The sequence below is a fragment of the Triturus cristatus genome, chromosome 9 (assembly GCF_964204655.1).
Source record: "Triturus cristatus chromosome 9, aTriCri1.1, whole genome shotgun sequence".
Classification (NCBI taxonomy): domain Eukaryota; kingdom Metazoa; phylum Chordata; class Amphibia; order Caudata; family Salamandridae; genus Triturus; species Triturus cristatus.
This window is the reverse complement of record NC_140592.1, coordinates 1,227,742,589-1,227,760,870: the sequence shown is the minus strand read 5'-3', so window position 1 is coordinate 1,227,760,870 and position 18,282 is coordinate 1,227,742,589. Positions and strand designations below refer to the sequence as shown.

At 43.4% G+C, this 18,282-nt stretch overlaps 1 protein-coding gene across 4 annotated transcripts in view; it reads left to right on the top strand.

The window, feature by feature from the left end:
- RYR3 (ryanodine receptor 3) overlaps window positions 1–18,282 on the top strand; it is a 2,047,168-nt gene that overhangs the window by 839,609 nt on the left and 1,189,277 nt on the right. For all 4 annotated transcript variants that reach the window (XM_085627314.1, XM_085627313.1, XM_085627312.1 and 1 more), the window contains one exon: window positions 15,707–15,881. In XM_085627314.1, the coding sequence (XP_085483440.1) occupies window positions 15,707–15,881 (175 nt within the window). The remainder of the gene's footprint in view (window positions 1–15,706; window positions 15,882–18,282) is intronic.

Here is an 18,282-nt window from a genome sequence, read left to right as displayed (position 1 = left end):
TGGGTTAAATCCATCGTTCTTTTGCCCACTACGCCACCCCAGTTCAGACATGGCCATATGCAAATCGGTTTTGACCCTGTGCCTCATGGGAACAGTCCAGCCCGAACTGCCAAGCCATGTCTTCCCTGGACCGGAAACAAGCATCCTAGGACCGGTTTCTGGCTATCAGCCGTCATCAGCCAGGATAGCTTGACTCCAGTGGCGTAGTGAGCAAGGGACCCACGTCTGGGCATACCCATCCCACTTAGGGCGAAAAGCGTTACAACAAACAAATGATGAACGGAATGCTGACAATGCAGATATTCTCCCCCAGTCAAGAGATCTGGGTTAAATCCATCATTCTTTTGCCCACTACGCCACCCCAGTTCAGACATGGCCATATGCAAATCGGTCTTGACCCTGTGCCTCATGGGAACAGTCCAGCCCGAACTGCCAAGCCATGGTGTAGTGGGCAAAAGAACGATGGATTTAATCCAGATCTCTTGACTGGGTGAGAATGTATGCATTGTCAGCATTCCGTCCATCATTTGTTTGTTGTAACATGTTTAATTAATTGAGCATGTTTTTTACATGAACGCACTTTTAAACTGAAAGCATTCTGACCAGGCCTTATTTCATATTTTCACTTGTTGGTACCAAAAGTGTTACTCTTTAAAAGCATCTGATTCATGTTTTCACTTTTCGTGCACCAATATCTGCCACTTAAAAAGAATACATTTGACCAGGCCTTATGTCATGTTTTCATTTTGCTTGCGCCAACATCTGAGTCATTTTAAATGCAGTCTGCCTGAAGCACAAAAATAAAGCAATGCCTGACTCCAGATGAAATCTGAGCTACATCACCACTGTACATTAATTCCGATAAAAACAAGGTGATATTTTCTATCAATCTAAGGTTTATCCACAAGGTTTCCTCTAGTAATTTGCCAACCTTTTTCCACTTAAACATCAATGGCTGCTGAGAAATCTCTGCACTCATGTCATTAGACAGCAATAGATACCTAAAATGTTATCATGATAGAAACAAAGGACTTTTCAATGACTGGCCATTTGTTTGTTTCATATAGAAAAGCTGCCCTATGGCCATCTTGAAATACCGAGCACTTCAAGATATTTAGCTTTGTACATTTCATTTTGGCATTTAAAGGCTGCCATACCATTGTGTTATAAGGTTGGAGCATTCTCAATAAGGGGCATGGCGGCACCAGCAGCACTCTTTGCAGAAGTGCCTATATTTGACATTAGCAGAGCAGCAACTTGGTCTTCAACTCACACCTTTGCCAGGCATTGTTTAGATGTCCCGTCATTGACTAAATCTGTGAATCATCAAATCTGCAGAAGAAAAAGTTACTTATCTTTCATAGATTCACAAGCGCCCAACCTCTTCTCTTTTGATGACGCTACTGCATACCAATTTACAAGCTATGAAAATATGGTATTTGGAGTCTCTGAGGAGGGTTAGAACCCTTAGCCCCTCCTCCCGATTGGCTAATTTTCGGGTCATATAATGAGGTGGATTGGCTGAATGTGGTCTATTCATGTTTGTCCACTTATTCTCGGTGTTGATTGCTGTAATAAAATACTACTATGCTAACATTGGCTACCAAGAAATCCCAGCCAGATGTTGGGAGATAATTCAAGCATGTGAATCGAGGAAAGATACAATGCTGCAGAGCTGTAGATACAGGCAACTTTTTCTTATGCCGGGAATAGATTAATATCATAAAAGTATCAACCTGAACTAACACTGTAATCTGGGGTATAAACGTAAATGAGTTCAATGGGTGATATTACTTAATGGACTTGTTCCTCCAGGGTTGTGAAGTCCCGTGGAACCCGTCTGGTAAACTATTAGACTGTGTGGAAATGCAATTTATTCATGAATATTAAAAGAATCTCTTACATGGAAACTACTTTGAAGAACTCAGGAATGGGTAAAGATTGTATTATAAAAACTGGCAGTTCTCCTTCCAGTGAACAGCAGAATTAATAGAGAGCTTTATGTTTAGTGTTCGGTAAAAGCTGAGGGCCAGATGTACAAAAACTAGGAATTGCGATTCTTGCTGAATCGCAATTGGGAAATCGCAATTCCTAATGTAGGAAACCTTTTCATGGGCGATTCTCAGTGGTTCGCAATTGACCTAACTCCTGAATATTAATTAGGTTGATCGCAGTTTACTACGCATTAGGAATGATAGCCACCAAAGAGATGGTGGCCTGCTAGGGTCAGCAGACCACCATGTCTGTGATTGAATTTTAATAAAGCATTTTTTAATGCATCCCATTTGCCTTAAAGGAATACAGGATGTATTTCAAAAACAATTTTTTAAAAAAATTTTTAAGACTAAGCAGTGGTCTGTTGGGCCACTGCCTCTTCTTAAAAAATATTCTGTAAACATTATCAAAGGGGAAGGGGTCCCATGATGATCCCTTCCCATTATCGAATGCTTACCACTACCTTTCAGTAGTCTGTAAAAAATGTGTGTTTTGCAACCGTAATTCAGTCGCAAAACATTAATAAATACCATTGCAATTCGTTATATGAAAGGTACACCCTAAACACACCACTTTCAAAACAAATTACCAGATCCTTTTGGCAAAAAGTTTCTCCCTGCTATATACCCCTGCGATCACCTCTAGTTAAGGGGTGTGTTCCCATATCTTTTGAGAATCTCTTAGGCTATGTGTCTGTTGCAATTGGATCAATGTGTATAGCCATCTGTAGAGCCATGAAAATCACCTCCCCACAGTCTGAGATGGGTAATTGATGTAGTACCAACGTGTCGTCCCTGCAAAGCGATTCTCCCTCCGCTCTGACCGTGACAATAATAGAACATAGCCAGGCTTGTAAATGCGGTGGGTCCTTAGATTTCCAACGCCTTGTTATTAATCGCTTAGCCACCACAAGTCCCAGGTCTATGAAGCGACTCGTGGCTCTTTGTTTTTTCTCTTTCTTATACAGACCTAGTATGCATACCTTCCAAGTGTTGGGTACCTATCTATCAGTGCAGCTGGATACCTGCTGTGTCAATCCTTCCCAATATTGTCGCAAATCGGGCCACAATCACATCATGTGTAATAGATCCTCATCCAAGCAGCCACATCTAGGGCAGGTCATGTCTTGTCTGTGAAAATAGTGATTTCATTTCTCCCGGGTGTGATAGGCTCTTTGCACTATGCAATATGGAATCAGTTTGAATCGAGTATTAAGTGGGATGTATGTGGGGCTCGCCAGGACTGTGCTCCACTCCGCGTCCATACACGGTCGTCTAAGGTCGGATTCCCATTTAGCAAGCAGTGTGGACAAGTCATGTGTGCTGTGTGATTGAAATGTGTCTGTAAACCATTGAGTTAGGTGTTTACCCTCTCCCATGACATGAATTTATTGGAGAACAAGGTGTGTCTGTGGTTCTTGGGTAATGTCTCCCCAGTGTTGCCTTAGGAAACTGAGCCATGAAGCATGTATAAGAAATTGTCCAGAAGGTAAATCCTCTGCGTGCATAAGGTTATTGTAAGTCATAAGCGCTCCATCTGCATAGAGATCTCCCAATATATGTATCCCTGCCTTGTTCCAAGCGGGAAGTTCTGGTAATGTGGTTGTTCTGTTCCCCTTGGGCATTCCAAGCAACGGGGTAGCCGAAGCATAAAGTCTGATATTTTTTGTGTGCGGAATAACGATCTCCGCAAGCAGCGATATGCCATTTGTAATAGTAGAAAGAGTTTGTCAGCCCTTCCGCCACAGGGATGGAACAAGGAAAGGACTGTGCTGAGCGTTAGTGGTGCTGCACTGCCCGCTGGTAGGTGTCAGCCTGCTGTCCATCGTGCCACCCACGATAGCTGAGATGCTTGATAATAGTGTTCAAAATTCAGTACCATGAGTCCTCCCCCATCCGATGGTAAATATAACTTTGTGAGTGCTACTCTGCAACGTGATCTATTCCATATTAAATCCAGAGCATCTGCTCTATTGGTTGAAAGACTGATGGTGGTAAGTATAGTGGTAGATTAGCAAAGTAATATAAAAGACGGGGAAGTATCACCATCTTGATGAGTGCCACCCTGCCCGCTACTCATAATGCTAATGTCTTCCAGAACGTCATTTGCGGCGTTATGAATGTGAGGGTACATATAAGGTTACCGTCCAAAAGGCCACAATCCTCATGATAGGTATCGGAACATGTTCGGTTGTCATGTGACTGTGAATCCTTCTATAGAAAAAGATTAGTCAGTTACACTAGGGACAAATGGAAAGAAGCACGACTTCCCACAGTTGACCCGTAGTCCTAAAAGCCGAGCAAACAGTGACAGTATGTTCGGTATGGAGTCTGGGGTGTTCGTTTTAGTATGCATGTATAATACGCCACCAGCATATAGAGGGATCGTGTGATTCTCCTCTCCCAAACGAACACCCCAACTGTTTACTGACATCCGCATGGCTATAGCCAGCGGCTCAATGGCTAGTGCAAAGATGAGCGGAGAAAGGGGGCATCCCTGTGTAGTGCCCGTCTTCCCTGATATAGGTGCTGACACCAATTTCCCAGTCCGGACCCTCACCTTCGGATCGTTGTACAGTAATTAGCAAACTGTTATTATGACAGACGAGGAGAAGAACTTTCTCTTCAAAACATGTTCCTCTTGTGGACAACGAAAAGATCTACATCAAGTGTCCACATAGTCTGTACCCCAAGCATAAAGACCTGTACGACTTTTCCTGCAAAGATCCCCAAAGACCACAAAAGCATTCCCCCTCTAAAGAGGAAGCCTTTTTAAGATGATGATTCTGTTCCACAGCTGTTTTTTTTAAAATAACACTCAAAAGGAAAAAAAAATTGTTCTCCAAAAAGGTGTCAACAAAGGTTTAGAGCACTCTGTGCGCAAAATGGCATCAAATCTAGCTCCTTAGGTGCTCTGTCGTTGTTCCTACTGGAGCTTCTGTCAACAGCAGGCCTCTAGTCAATCAAGAAGTTGATACCATGAATGACCAAGATACCGCCGACAACTATTTTGGGGCCGATTCCGATCCGGGTCGGAAGGGCACCGAACGCGATCCGGCCGGAAAAACTATGAGCCGTACGCTTGTTTTCCCGCAGACTCGTACAGCTGTATGAGCGAGCAAGTACGATGCGAGCTACATGAAATTCACCGACCGAGTCGTTTACGGGTCCGAACCGCTCCGTACGTTTCGGTCGTAAGCTAACCGTGGCGTGCAATAGATGCGATTCACGACCGAGCCAGTACGATGCACGCGTCGGACAGCCTGTGCGAGCCGGAGTGTCCGGCTTGCAAATTGTCCGGGTGGTTGCCTTTGGGGGTCCGCTTCGGACCCCCTGTCACCCGCAGCCCTACGACTCGGACACAGGGGGAGACCCATGGGTCTCCCCAACACAGGCATGTACGGTGCGGATGGCACCGATGCGTACCCACTGTAGGGGGCGCCCTTGTCCGCGACGTACCCATTCAGTGAATGGGAGCCCATGTACGCGTCGTACGACCGGCTCCCATTGACTTCTATGGGAGTCTGACCGAACCGAGTCCGGCAGCATACGGCCGCATCGTACTCGCTCGGTCGGACTGCAGGACTCCGGCTCGGTCGGAAAACACTCCGGATCCGGCTCGGTCAGAGTGCTTTCCGACCCGGATCGGATTCGGCCCCTTAGTTGCCACCTGCACCTGGCAATGATTTCCTTATTGATGGTCACCTTACCGGCGAAGAATGTGCTCCCACTGTCTTCCCCTGTCACTGTTTGTTTGACCTCCCTAAAGATCTATGTAGACCCCCCCCAAAAACTGCTTCATCGACCACAACAATTGGCCCATTGATTGTGATTCGACCGACAACGACCATGCCAACGACCTTGCCAATGACCGCTCTTGTAGGGACGTTGTTGGTAGTCTTGTCAATGACATCATCGACAGCCATGTCTCAAGATATTATAATTTCACCTTCACTGGAATTATGATTTGTCTTCCAAGGAATCCTCTCTTATAGTCATAAGCACTGAATAGTCCTGTCCACGTGCCGTGCGGCATCCTGGAGAACTGAAAAAATTATATATATATATATATATATATATATATATATATATATATATATATATATAGATATATCTCAAAACAACACGACCTTCCCCTTCTTGAAAGGATGTCAGCCCACACAGGTAAGTGAAAGTTCCTCCTTTTATTGCAGTCCAAAGAAACGATCAGCATGATGCATTTCAGCCTAATAACCTTCCTCAGATGCCTTTGATCCTCACTCTGATTGGTAGAGACACTCCCACATGATTTCAGGGGCGGGTATTCAAACCAATGTCCGAACTTCCACAGCTGCAGCACCACCTGCGTAAGTACTCGCCCAAGTGGGCAGTGTCTGCAGCTACACCACTGAATCCTGGATCTTGTAGTGAAAAGAACAGAACTTTCATTCCTTCATCCAGCCGCAAGTCACCACAGCAAGCCCAGACATCCACCGCTACAGTGAGCATGAACGTAGCCACGCAGTCATGGCCCAGCAAATCCTGGCTTTACAACTCGCTGCGGAGTGTGGCGGTTCGGCGTTTCCCAAGCGCCTTGACATTTTCCACACATTTGCCACTGACCGCTGAACTCTTTACGGATGGAGGCTTCAAAGAGCTTGTGGCTAGCTCCTAACACCAAAACAACACGACCTTCCCTTTCTTGAAAGGATGTCAGCCCACACAGGTAAGTGAAAGTTCCTCCTTTTATTGCAGTGCAAAGAAACGATCGGCATGATGCACTTCAGCCTAATAGCCTTCCTCAGATGCCTTTAATCGAATGGTGATTCACTGTTCAATTTTTAAAGCGCCTCACTCCGATTGGTAGAGACACTCCCACATGATTTCAGGGGCAGGTATTAAAACCAATGTCCGAACTTCCACAGCTGCAGCACCACCTGCGTAAGTACTAGTACTAGTAAATATATATATTTTTTTTTAGGACAAAGGACGCCGCACTCTGGAACTTTATAAAATGTATTACCAGCGCCCAGTCTGACGGTGTGACAGACTGGGCTCTGTTAATACATTTTAGAAACTTATAAAGTTCCAGAGTGCGGCATCCTTTGTCCTAAAATTGATTTATGGCCACTGGTTTGGCCCAATGCCTGCACCCGCTGCCGAGCGATCCGGCCAAAACCACATTGTGAGAAAAATGAAAAGAAAAAAAAAAATATATATATATATATATCAGAAAATCACCACTTCGAGGAACAGACGAATGCGGACCCAATGTTAGGTGCAAGATATTTATTGAAGCCCCTGCACCACCGCCATTATATATATATATATATATATATATACATTACTTTGATGTGAGAAAGATTCCTCCTCCGATTCTTGATACTCCTTTAGATAAATAGCATGCAAGGTACCAATTGGTAATTTTCAATATGATCTTTTATTTATGTAATAAAAGGATTAATGATCAATCCATTCCAAGTGGGCAAAGAGATCCTGAACAGCCGACACGTGTTTCGCCCTTTAATGTCAGTCGGACCAGGGCTTTTTCAAGGCTGAAAGGAAGGATCAAACCAAAGATATCTATAATATTTTTGCAAACAGAGCAAAAGAAGAAGAAAAAGAAGAGGAAATAGCCAAGAAAGAGAAAAAGAAAAAACAGGATGAGAGAAGACTAGTGATAGAATCCAAGTCTAATTCTTTGTGGGGTGAAATAAATAAATATGCTAGTTTGAGTGTTGCATGCATGTACATCATCATATCCTTATAGAGCGCTATGATGGTGAACTATTTTAAATATCACTCTTAGGATGTGGAACTAGAAATCATTATTTAGTGTCTATTTCTTTACTTTTTTGCTTACACCAGCCCTACCAAATGGGAACTCTATCGACATCTTTTTCTCAGCAGTGAGCAATGACCTGGATAAGGAATATCAGAAATATTTGAAAAAGAAAAAGTACTTACCCTCTAATATCACCAAGAGAGAACGACAATCGATAACATCATTCAAGAATAACCCTGAAGTAACACTAAAAGAGGCGGACAAAGGTGGGAATGTAGTCTTACTCAACACCACAAACTACATCCTAGAAACAACACGACAACTGGAAGATGAGAAGTGTTACAAAAAACTGAACTACAACCCCACCAAGGAAATACAGAACAAACTTAACATCCTGATAAACTCATGGTATGAACTTGGTCTACTATCAGCTGAAGAAAAGAAATTCCTTCTTATTGAAAATCCAGTGATACCCACCTTATATTTACTACCCAAGGTGCACAAACCTGGTATACCACCAAAGGGCAGACAGATAATTACAGGGATCGATTCCATTTGCTACAACTTAGGAGCATTCATCGATACAGAGTTACAGCCGTTCCTGAAAAGTTTACCTTCATTCATCCGGGACACCAAAGATGTCTTACAAAAACTGGAGAATATAACATGGCAATCAGAATTTTTTCTTACAACTATAGACATAGTCAGTCTATATACTTCCCTAAGACACTATGATGGCCTTGCCGCAATCAATAAACATGTACATACAAGATCGGTTCATCTACTTTTTTTTTTTTTTTTTATAAATATTTTTATTGTTTTCCAAAATAACCACACACAAAATCAACAACATCAATTATATCAGCACCAATGCCGCCTTGCAATCAGGATATCACATTACTAGCCCTCCCCTTCCAACTTTCCTCACCTCCCCCCTTCCTCCTCATCTACCGGTGCGCCGTGAGGTCTTTACAATTTAATCAGTCGCAAAAGTCTCCTATGCAGCTTTGTTACAGTGTCTAATTGGAACGGTGCTGTACTGGGGGTAACAATCCCCTATTCCTTACTTGGCAAACTTGGCGCAGCGCTAGATTGGCAGGCCAGTCCGTCCCGCGGTCCGGGGCTTCCCATCTCCTCCCCAGGGATATCCTCCTCTGAATCTGAATCCGGTGACCAAAGTATTTCCACTAAAGCCTCCCAAGCCCTTGCCGCCTCATACTCTCTATCGCTGTTCCCACGTGATGCGTACGCAGTCTGAGTGTGCTCTCACTGCTTGCCCATTTAAGTAATTCTGCCTTCCATCTCCCCACCTTCGGACCCTGGCTCGATTTCCAATGCATAGTTAACTCCCGTTTAGCCAATACTAGCCCTAAGTCTATAAATTTACTAGTAACTTTAATTTTGGGAGTGTGCTGGAACCAATGGAGCAGGCAGGTACCCGGATCCAGTTCCAACGTCCTATCCGTGATAGAATTCAATGTATCCATCACCTCCCCCCAATATGTCCCTAATTTCATACATCCCCACATCATATGAAGGAAGTCTGCTCCCTCCAGGGCTATACCTGCCTTGCGTTGACTCCGGTTCCAGCACAGTCGCAGTGTCCGTTCTTCAGTCGTAAGTAACTCAAGCTGCATCTTTTGTTGCAAGACTATAAAGGATAATCGGTTCATCTACTTGGTAGAAATAGGATGATTTTTGACATGCTTGACTTCTGCCTAAAAAACAACTACGTTATCTTCAAAGGAGATTTCTTTTGCAACGATGGTGGCTAAATTTGCTCCCCCATACGCCTGTCTACTCATGGGGGAAGTGGAACGTCAATGGCTGTGGAACGAAGACTGGGAATACCTCTCCAGAAATGTGGTTTTCTGGGGACGGTATATTGACGATATTCTACTCATATGGCAAGGCCCCAAAAACACATTTGAAACAATTCATCAGCAGCCTAATACCCAATAAATGGGGCTTAAACATCACGCACACCATTTCACCAACTGAAATTGAATTCCTTGATCTGACCTTATATGTAGAACAGAATACCCTTTATACAAAGATTCACAGAAAATCTACGGCCGTGACCTCGGTTCTTGATGCAACAAGTTGTCATCCAAAACACACCATTGCTAACATACCATCTGGAGAATACCGGAGAGCACAAATTAACTGTAGCTCAGACAAGGAATATGAAAAGAAATCATTGGAGATAAGTGAACGCCTAGAAAAGAGAAGCTATGATCCAGCCTTATTAGAACAGAAACTACGTCACTTTGCACAACAAGAACGTACAACCTTTTTACATAACAAAAATTAACCTCCCTCCAATCCAACCATACGCTTCATAACCAAATATACAAGTGGTCAGTACTATGTGCGCAAGACTCTCCAAAAACATTGGAATCTACTCACCCAAAATCAGACAATATCAAATGCTCTCAGCAATACACCACAATTAAGCTTCCAAAGATGCGAAAATCTAAGGGAAGAACTATGTCCATCTTTCTTTCAGAAAAAGAAACAAAAATCATTTTTACAACAACCAAAGGGATTTTACACCTGTTCCAACTGTTCTATATGTAAACTGTGAAAAAATAAGAGTAAGGAAGTAATGATAAATGGATATAAGCATAAAATACAAGATTTCATCAATTGTGAAAGTACAAATACTATATACCTGATCTCATGCCCATGCAATAAAAACTATATTGGCACACGCAAGAGGAGGTAATCTGGAACAGAAACTATGTAAACAGGAAAGCTCTCTCATCATTCGTTAAAATACAGTGATCAATGGCCTAAACAGAGATCCAGAGTGGCACTCCTGGCTGTAACTTATGAACATTATGGAAGTATTTATCTGGACAATTATGTACTAACTGAAGGGGTGATAAGATCTACACAGTAAAATCCATCTGACTGTCTTTTTTGGACCTGCTGATTCTCCTTTTATGAAATCGTATATTTGGAGCACTTTAACAATATTTGTTGAAATAATCATTCTTGAAAATATATTTTGATCCATGTATAAAACCGTCAGCTTAGACCTTAATAGGAGTTATTTTAATATGATTTTCAATAAGGTCCGTCTTCTTATTAGAAACACCTTAGGCCTATCGCACCACCTTTTATATTAAAATATCCTTTATTTAAAATCACAAAAATAGTAGTAGTTCTGCAGTCCACTGCAATTACCTATACCCAATATCACACATATCACACTTTAGGCACCGTAACCTTTTAGTGGCAATCCCCTATGATGTGAAATTTGACCGGTATGTAGATAATAAGAATCTAAGGCAATACTGTGGACTGCGAGAAGATATGGTTATCGCTGCCCAGAGTGCTCGTAGTATACAGGGTACATTACCCATTGTACTGTTTCTTACAGATGTTTGAGCAATTATAATTAATGAAATGAAATGAAATGAAAAAAATATTTATTAAGCGCACTGCGGCCAAGCGGCTTCCTGGCGCTGGTAGCAAGAGCAACAGTCACTAAAAACAGCCCGAAGAAGTTAGCCGGGGTACGCCTGAGAGAACAGAAAGGTTTTCAAAGATTTACGAAAATGGGAATAGATGGGGATGGATCGCATGGAGAGGGGAAGGCTATTCCAGAAACGAGGGGCCAAAACAGAAAAGCGCGTGCCTCCAGTTCTGGTTTTGCGAAAACGGGGGACATTGAGAAGGGCCAACGATGAAGAGCGAAGAGTGCGAACCGGGGTGTGAGAAGAAATAAGGGAACATATGAATGCGGGAGCAGAGCGGGCAAGGGCCAAGAAGACCAGACAACCCAATTTGAAAAGAGAACGCTGGAGAACAGGGAGCCAGTGAAGAGACCTGAGGACGGGAGTAATATGATGGGTTTTGGGAAGGTGGAGAATGAGACGGGCGGCCTGGTTCTGAATAGCTTGCAAGCGGCGTAATTCGTAGGCCGGGATGCCCACGTACAAGCTATTCCCGTAATCAAGACGAGAGGTGATCAGGGCCGTGATGATGATTTTGAGTGCCTCTGAGGAAAAAAAGCGTGAAATCTTTCGAATAAGGCGAAGGGATAGAAAGCATGAGGAAACAACAGAGCTGATTTGTGCATGCATGGAGAGATCATGACTGACCTGGATACCCAGAGTTCTGACAGAGGAGACAGGAATAGGAAGAGGGCCAAAGGAGGAGGGCCAAAAAGCAGAAGACCAGGGACTGGAAGAGCCACCCGTCAAGACCAGCTCGGTCTTGTCCGGGTTGAGCTTGAGATGGTTAGAGCTCATCCAGTCCGAGATGAAGACCAGAGTAGAGCGAAATGTAGAAGAAGACAGAGGAGAGGAGGAAAGATCAAAGACAAGCTGGAGGTCGTCGGCATAGTTGTACACAGAGACTCCCTGAGCAAGAAGAGCGGAGATAAGAGGGTGAATATATAAATTAAATAGCAGAGGAGAAAGAGAAGATCCTTGGGGAACACCACAGGAGACCAAGCGGGGGGAAGCAGAGAAGCCAGACAAGTGAACAGCCTGAGAGCGGCCGGAGAGAAAGGAGGCAAGCCAAGAAAAGGCAAGGCCCCGAATGCCCGCTGCGCTGACACGGTCCAGAAGGATGGAATGGTCGACCGTGTCAAACGCAGCGGATAGATCAAGGAGAACCAGGGCTTGAGGAAGAGAGGAGTCTGCCTTAAGTTTCAGCTCATCGAGGACGGCCAAAACCACTGACTCCGTGGAATGGCCTCGACGAAAGCCTGCCTGATGAGAGGCCAGAACATGGTTCTCCTCGATGTAAGAAGTGAGGCAAGAAGTGACATAGCTCTCTAAGACCTTGCCCAGATAGGGAAGAAGGGATATAGGCCTGAAATTAGAAGGAAGTGAGGGGTCAAGACCGGGCTTTTTTAGAATAGGCAGGACAATAGCGGTTTTGAAGAGAGAAGGGACTAGGCCCAAAGCAAGAGAAGCATTAAGGAAAGAAAGAGGGGGAGAGGGACAGTTGGTGAATAGAGCTCTTAAAATCCGGGCCGGAGCGCAATTAAGACGATCGAGGGTACATTACCCATAATTAAGCAATTGTCTTAATAGCAATTATTGCCGTCTGTGGTGCTTTTATCCTAAAGGATTTGTTACCTATTGTGGTTTAATTGAAATTTAGCAAAACCAAAGGGAATGATGGACGGAGTGTTGAACATTGCAAGCACTCACCCCCAGTCAACTGATCTGGGTTTAATCCATCCCCGTTCTTTAGCCCACTCTGCCACCCCAGTTCAGACATGGCCATATGCAAATCAGTCTGACCCTGTGCCTCATGGGAACAGTCCAGCCCGAACTGCCAAGCCATGTCTTCCCTGGACCGGAAACAAGCTTCCTAGGACCGGTTTCTGGCATTTCAGCCGTTTTCAGCCAGGCTTGCTTGAATCCAGTGGCAAAGTGAGCAAGGGACTCACGTCTGAGCATACCCTGCCAACTTATGGCAAACAAAGCAAAACCAAAGGGAATGATGGACGGAGTGTTGAACATTGCAAGCACTCACCCCCAGTCAACTGATCTGGGTTTAATCCATCACTTTGTTCGCCATAAGTTGGCAGGGTATGCTCAGACGTGAGTCCCTTGCTCACTTTGCCACTGGATTCAAGCATGCCTGGCTGAAGACGGCTGTAATGCCAGAAACCGGTCCTAGGAAGCTTGTTTCCGGTCCAGGGAAGACATGGCTTGGCAGTTCGGGCTGGACTGTTCCCATGAGGCACAGGGTCAGACTGATTTGCATATGGCCATGTCTGAACTGGGGTGGCAGAGTGGGCTAATGGACGGTGATGGATTAAACCCAGATCAGTTGACTGGGGGTGAGTGCTTGCAATGTTCAACACTCCGTCCATCATTGCCTTTGGTTTTTGCTTAATTGAAATTTATGCAATTACAATCAGTGCTGATAGAGTAATATCCGTTCTTGCGATCAATAGTATATACGTTATTTTACCAATGATTACTGCGGATTATCACTAAATGTGGGATTTAAAATGCAATACCAAATGTAATTATGTACATCCAATTATTACAGATGACAGTCCTAAGCAAATGCACCTCAATTACCCCTAAATGATTTAAAATGTATAAAAACTGAGCGATTTTGTCAAAATGGAATAACTTTATTGAATGTAACGAGGCACAGACAAATGCATAATGTATATCGTCTATCTAATTCAATAGCGTAATTCAGTGTCGCATATCTGAATTAATTTATTTTATGCCGCTAAAGTGGGTGGGTATTTGAGAAATGAATTTGGAATTTATTAATTGTATGAAATTATATAATAGATCTGGCGGCCGTAACAACAAAGCTTCGTTTATCATTGTAGTATGTTTTCTATGTTTTTTATATTTTGTAAACACAGGTATCTATTTCTAAGGGAATTTGCCCATTAGCACTTACTCGAAAAAGGCTTAACGCCGAAATGCGTCGTCTTGCTTTTTGTGTACAATAAACTATTGCGCATTCTCCTGGTGTGCCGTTCTCCTGCTTTACTACCTTCGGAGGAAGGGTGTTTGAAGCTGTTGTCGAAGTGTTGCGGTTGCTGTAGCCGCGGAACCGGCACCGACATCGTGGGATTGGTGAACCGCTAAATATAGCCGCTTGGGACATATATACATATATGGCCTCTGGAAGGCTGAAACGTGTCATGCAGGCATTGCTGAGATTTAATTAAAACGAATTACTCACTTGCACCTTGGGTCAGTTATCGTCTGTTCCTGTGTTTCCTTGGAAGACTGGTGGATTGCAGGAGCCTCCCAGGCGAAATCTCCGACATATATATATATATATATATATATATATATATATACACCGTGGATTCCGCTGAAGGTTTTCTTTCACCAAATGACGGACACGGACCCAGGACTGGTGCTAGCAAGTGTTTATTCCACCGTCGCCATAACGCGTTTCAGCTCCGTAGAGCCTTGATCACATGATATATATATATCTATATATATATACGTATAGCTCTGGGCCCTGCTAGTGGCTTTTCATCTACCTTCGCTTCATCCCAGCGCTGTGCCCTGTACAATCATGAGATAGTGTGCATTTTAGTGAAAGCTGTACATTTTAGTGAATTCTAGAATAAGTAAGAAATGTAAATGTTAATGCAAAACTGTATCACACCAATGCATTTAATGTACAAGTGGAGTAGGAAGATGATGTTGCCTCTGGGAAGTGTGCAATCCTTAGTTCAAAACTTCTCTTAAGGCCCTTCTAGAGTAGTTTCTTCCATGCATGATGCATGTTGGCATATAATACTGCCACATGTGTCATCACTGACACGTGTAAAACTATCCATGCCAGTTGCACAGCTTTACTTTAATGATCAGGTACGCACCTGCACATAGAGGAGACTTTTACTCACAGTTGTAAAAATAATTTGAAGCATGTTGGTTTATACTTTTTTCAAAGCAGCGATTTACATGGACTTTACATGCACACATGACAGCCATTCTTGGGCCATGGAGACTGCCTTGTTGGCTATCATACCTTTCTCCCTAGAAAGGTGTATTGAATCACAATTCAGAAGAGAAGGCCTCTACCTTGAGGCTCCTTTCTTGATAGCTAATATTGTCTTACTCCTAAGAGATGCTGTTGCTAATCCTTCTCTGTGACAACATAGCAGATGGGATGAGACGGTTTTCTTTTGAGTGACCACATTTGATTTGCTAAGATGTTCCTTTTGCAGCACATGTTCAAAGAGTGATGGAATTTCTGAACTCCTATTGATCTGCCACCACATGCACAGGTGTGATCTTTTGATAAAGGTCAGGCTCGATGGAGTACCTGAGAAGCTCTTTGTGAACTATTCTTGGTCTTTTCACTTATGTCAGACAGATATGTGTTTTCAAAGCTTTTCCTGCAGACATGTTGGTCTTTTCACAAAGGCAGGGAAGCAGTGGGAACCTGGTAAGCTTTTCTGAACCCTTCTTGCACTTTTCCACAGGGCCAATGCTGGAACATGGGAAGCACTTTCTTTGGGCGATGCTGGCGTGCCGGAGATGTGGTCGGATGCATGATAGATTTGGATGACAAGTCAATGCTCTTTACCCTGAATGGTGAACTACTGATAACCAACCAGGGCTCTGAGCTTGCCTTTGCAGACTTCGAAATCGAGAACGGTGAGTGGGGCTTGGAACATTTTAGGGAGCTTGGAAAGGCATGGTCTTAAGTTCCAATGTTAAGGAACATCTTGGCCTATCTTTCTGTTTCCTCTTATTCGCTTCCCCATTTCTCACTCGCTCTAGCACTACTGTTGCTCTCTTTCACATTCCATTGTGCATTGTCGCTTTTCTCACATAATTCTCTCCAAGTCCTCCTGTCTGTCTTCTCATTCCTCTACATCTCTCACCTTTTCCCAGCCATCATTCTTGCTCCTCGGAACTCTTTCCCTCCACACATTCCCTGTCTGTCTTGTTCTCATGTGACATTGCCTGCCAACCCACATTGCTCTTGAGAGGAGACAGCCTGTTGGGACTATCCCTTGGTCCTTGGAGCTCTTCCTCATGGTTGTGAACTCTGAGACTGCAGCAAGTCCTGCTGTTGAAGAGAATTTATGGGAATGCACTCTCATTTGGCCATTTCATGCCTTCAGTGAACAAATCAAAATAACTTTCTTTTTACAGCTTGTGTGCATGGCTTATAAATATGTGCATTTGTTGGGGCTTAGGTAGGTTCCGCAGGCAAAACTTTATTTGTCTGGTGGCTAAACAGTAATAGATGTGTACATGTTTAACTGCATATATCTCCCGCATTCGATTGTTTACAGTCGACTGCTTTACTTATTTGGATAACCAAATCCTGTACTTGTAACCAGTGAGCAGGTACTGTCAAGATACTGAGTACTTACTCTTCTTTAATTTGAAAGGAGAGTAACACTTCTCAGAAGAGGTGCAATACTTTTAAGGAAGGAGTACCATCACTTCTCAGTAGCAAACAGGTATTCTGGGATAATGAGCACTTCTGTATGTCCATTTCAAGCATTGCTTGTAACAACACACTCTGAAGAGGTAATACTGCACTTAACCTAGCCGATGCTGAGCATGGAGGAGTGGTGTCCTATGCTGTATGCAGAGGGGCAGACAGCTTAAACACCAGGCCCTGTTCGCCTTGGTGCCTGCCTTCTGAAGGATGGCTACATGTGTTAAATAGTGCGATTAGCAAACCTTTCGAGACAGGTTGCAAGTGTTCTCTTTGGGTTCAAGGGTGTTGTCCGCCATCAAGACATTGTGGAGACGGATCAGTTCTCACTTGAACAAATGTATGTGTAAAGAGAACGATTTTCATTGCATCACTTTGGTGATAGTGGAGATAAAAGTGGGAACTGCATGAGCATCCTTTTCTACTAGACAGTGCAAGGTGTCTGGTTGAAAACGTTCTGTTGTTGGCTTACAAACAACTTACAGGGGCTTAGAATCCACCCATTTGTCACCATTGGTTGGCTTCATTGTCGTTTGCCTGCTTCTTATTTCATGGCTTTCCTAACCCATCTTGTGTCTGTCCCTCCCTTGGAGCACAGACTCTTTACCATCCTTTCTACTGGCTGACTTGTGTTATCCCACTGTTCACCATTAGGAAACTACTTTTTTTTCATTTTGGTTAAGCACTCCATCAGTGTGTGTGTGTTTTCCAGCTCTCTCCCACTTGTGTTTCTCTTATCCACCAAAAGTATCCAAGTTTTGTGGAAGAAGAGAGAGGGTGAAAATCAGGAAATTAAAGCACCTGGAGCTAGCTAAAAAGAAAACTATGAATGTATAAGTCTTGGGGTATTTAACAGCTTTCATAGCCCCTTTCTTGAAGGAAGGCCACTTTTCTGTTTTTCTCTTTAAATCATGGTTTTGTTTGTTCTTTGTATTCCAAATTCACATTTGTTAAAGGAATGAAAGGTACCCTTTTTTGGTATGGTGTTAGCCAAAACCTTTTGATTTTACTAAATGTATATTTACAATATCTTATATAGGCTTTCAGTCAACCCTCTTGATTCACTGGTCTGTTGATGAGTCAGTCACATTTTTCTCCTGCCTATTACAGACTACAGTATGGGGAAGTGGTTCAGCCCACTTTAACCGCCGTCTAACCTCCTACTGAGTAGTGCAATTCTGCCCTTTGAGAAAGAGCACATCCACACACAAAGTAGTTCACTGTACTTTTAGCCCGTGTTCTTTTCTAGATTGATGAGGGATGGCAGCTTCCACAACAATAAAGTTTTGCAAAAACCATGACAAAACAAACATGAACCTTCCCTGTTGCATTGCAAATGCTTTAATATTTGTACACCCACAATTTGCAGTGTTCTACAAGGTTGATTAGCCCAGAACCATGCCTCTACATGTGATGTTTTTTGCCATTGACTGGTGAATGATCAAACAACACGATTATCTGTCTCCCTCTTAAGTGCTCCACTCTGCTACAAATATCACTCCGCCATTACATTTTTCTATTACTTAGCACCTAGTACTAACGGTCCTCAGCCACTTGGTCCCAGCAGGAACCCAAAAAACACAGCAGGACAAACGGCAAACA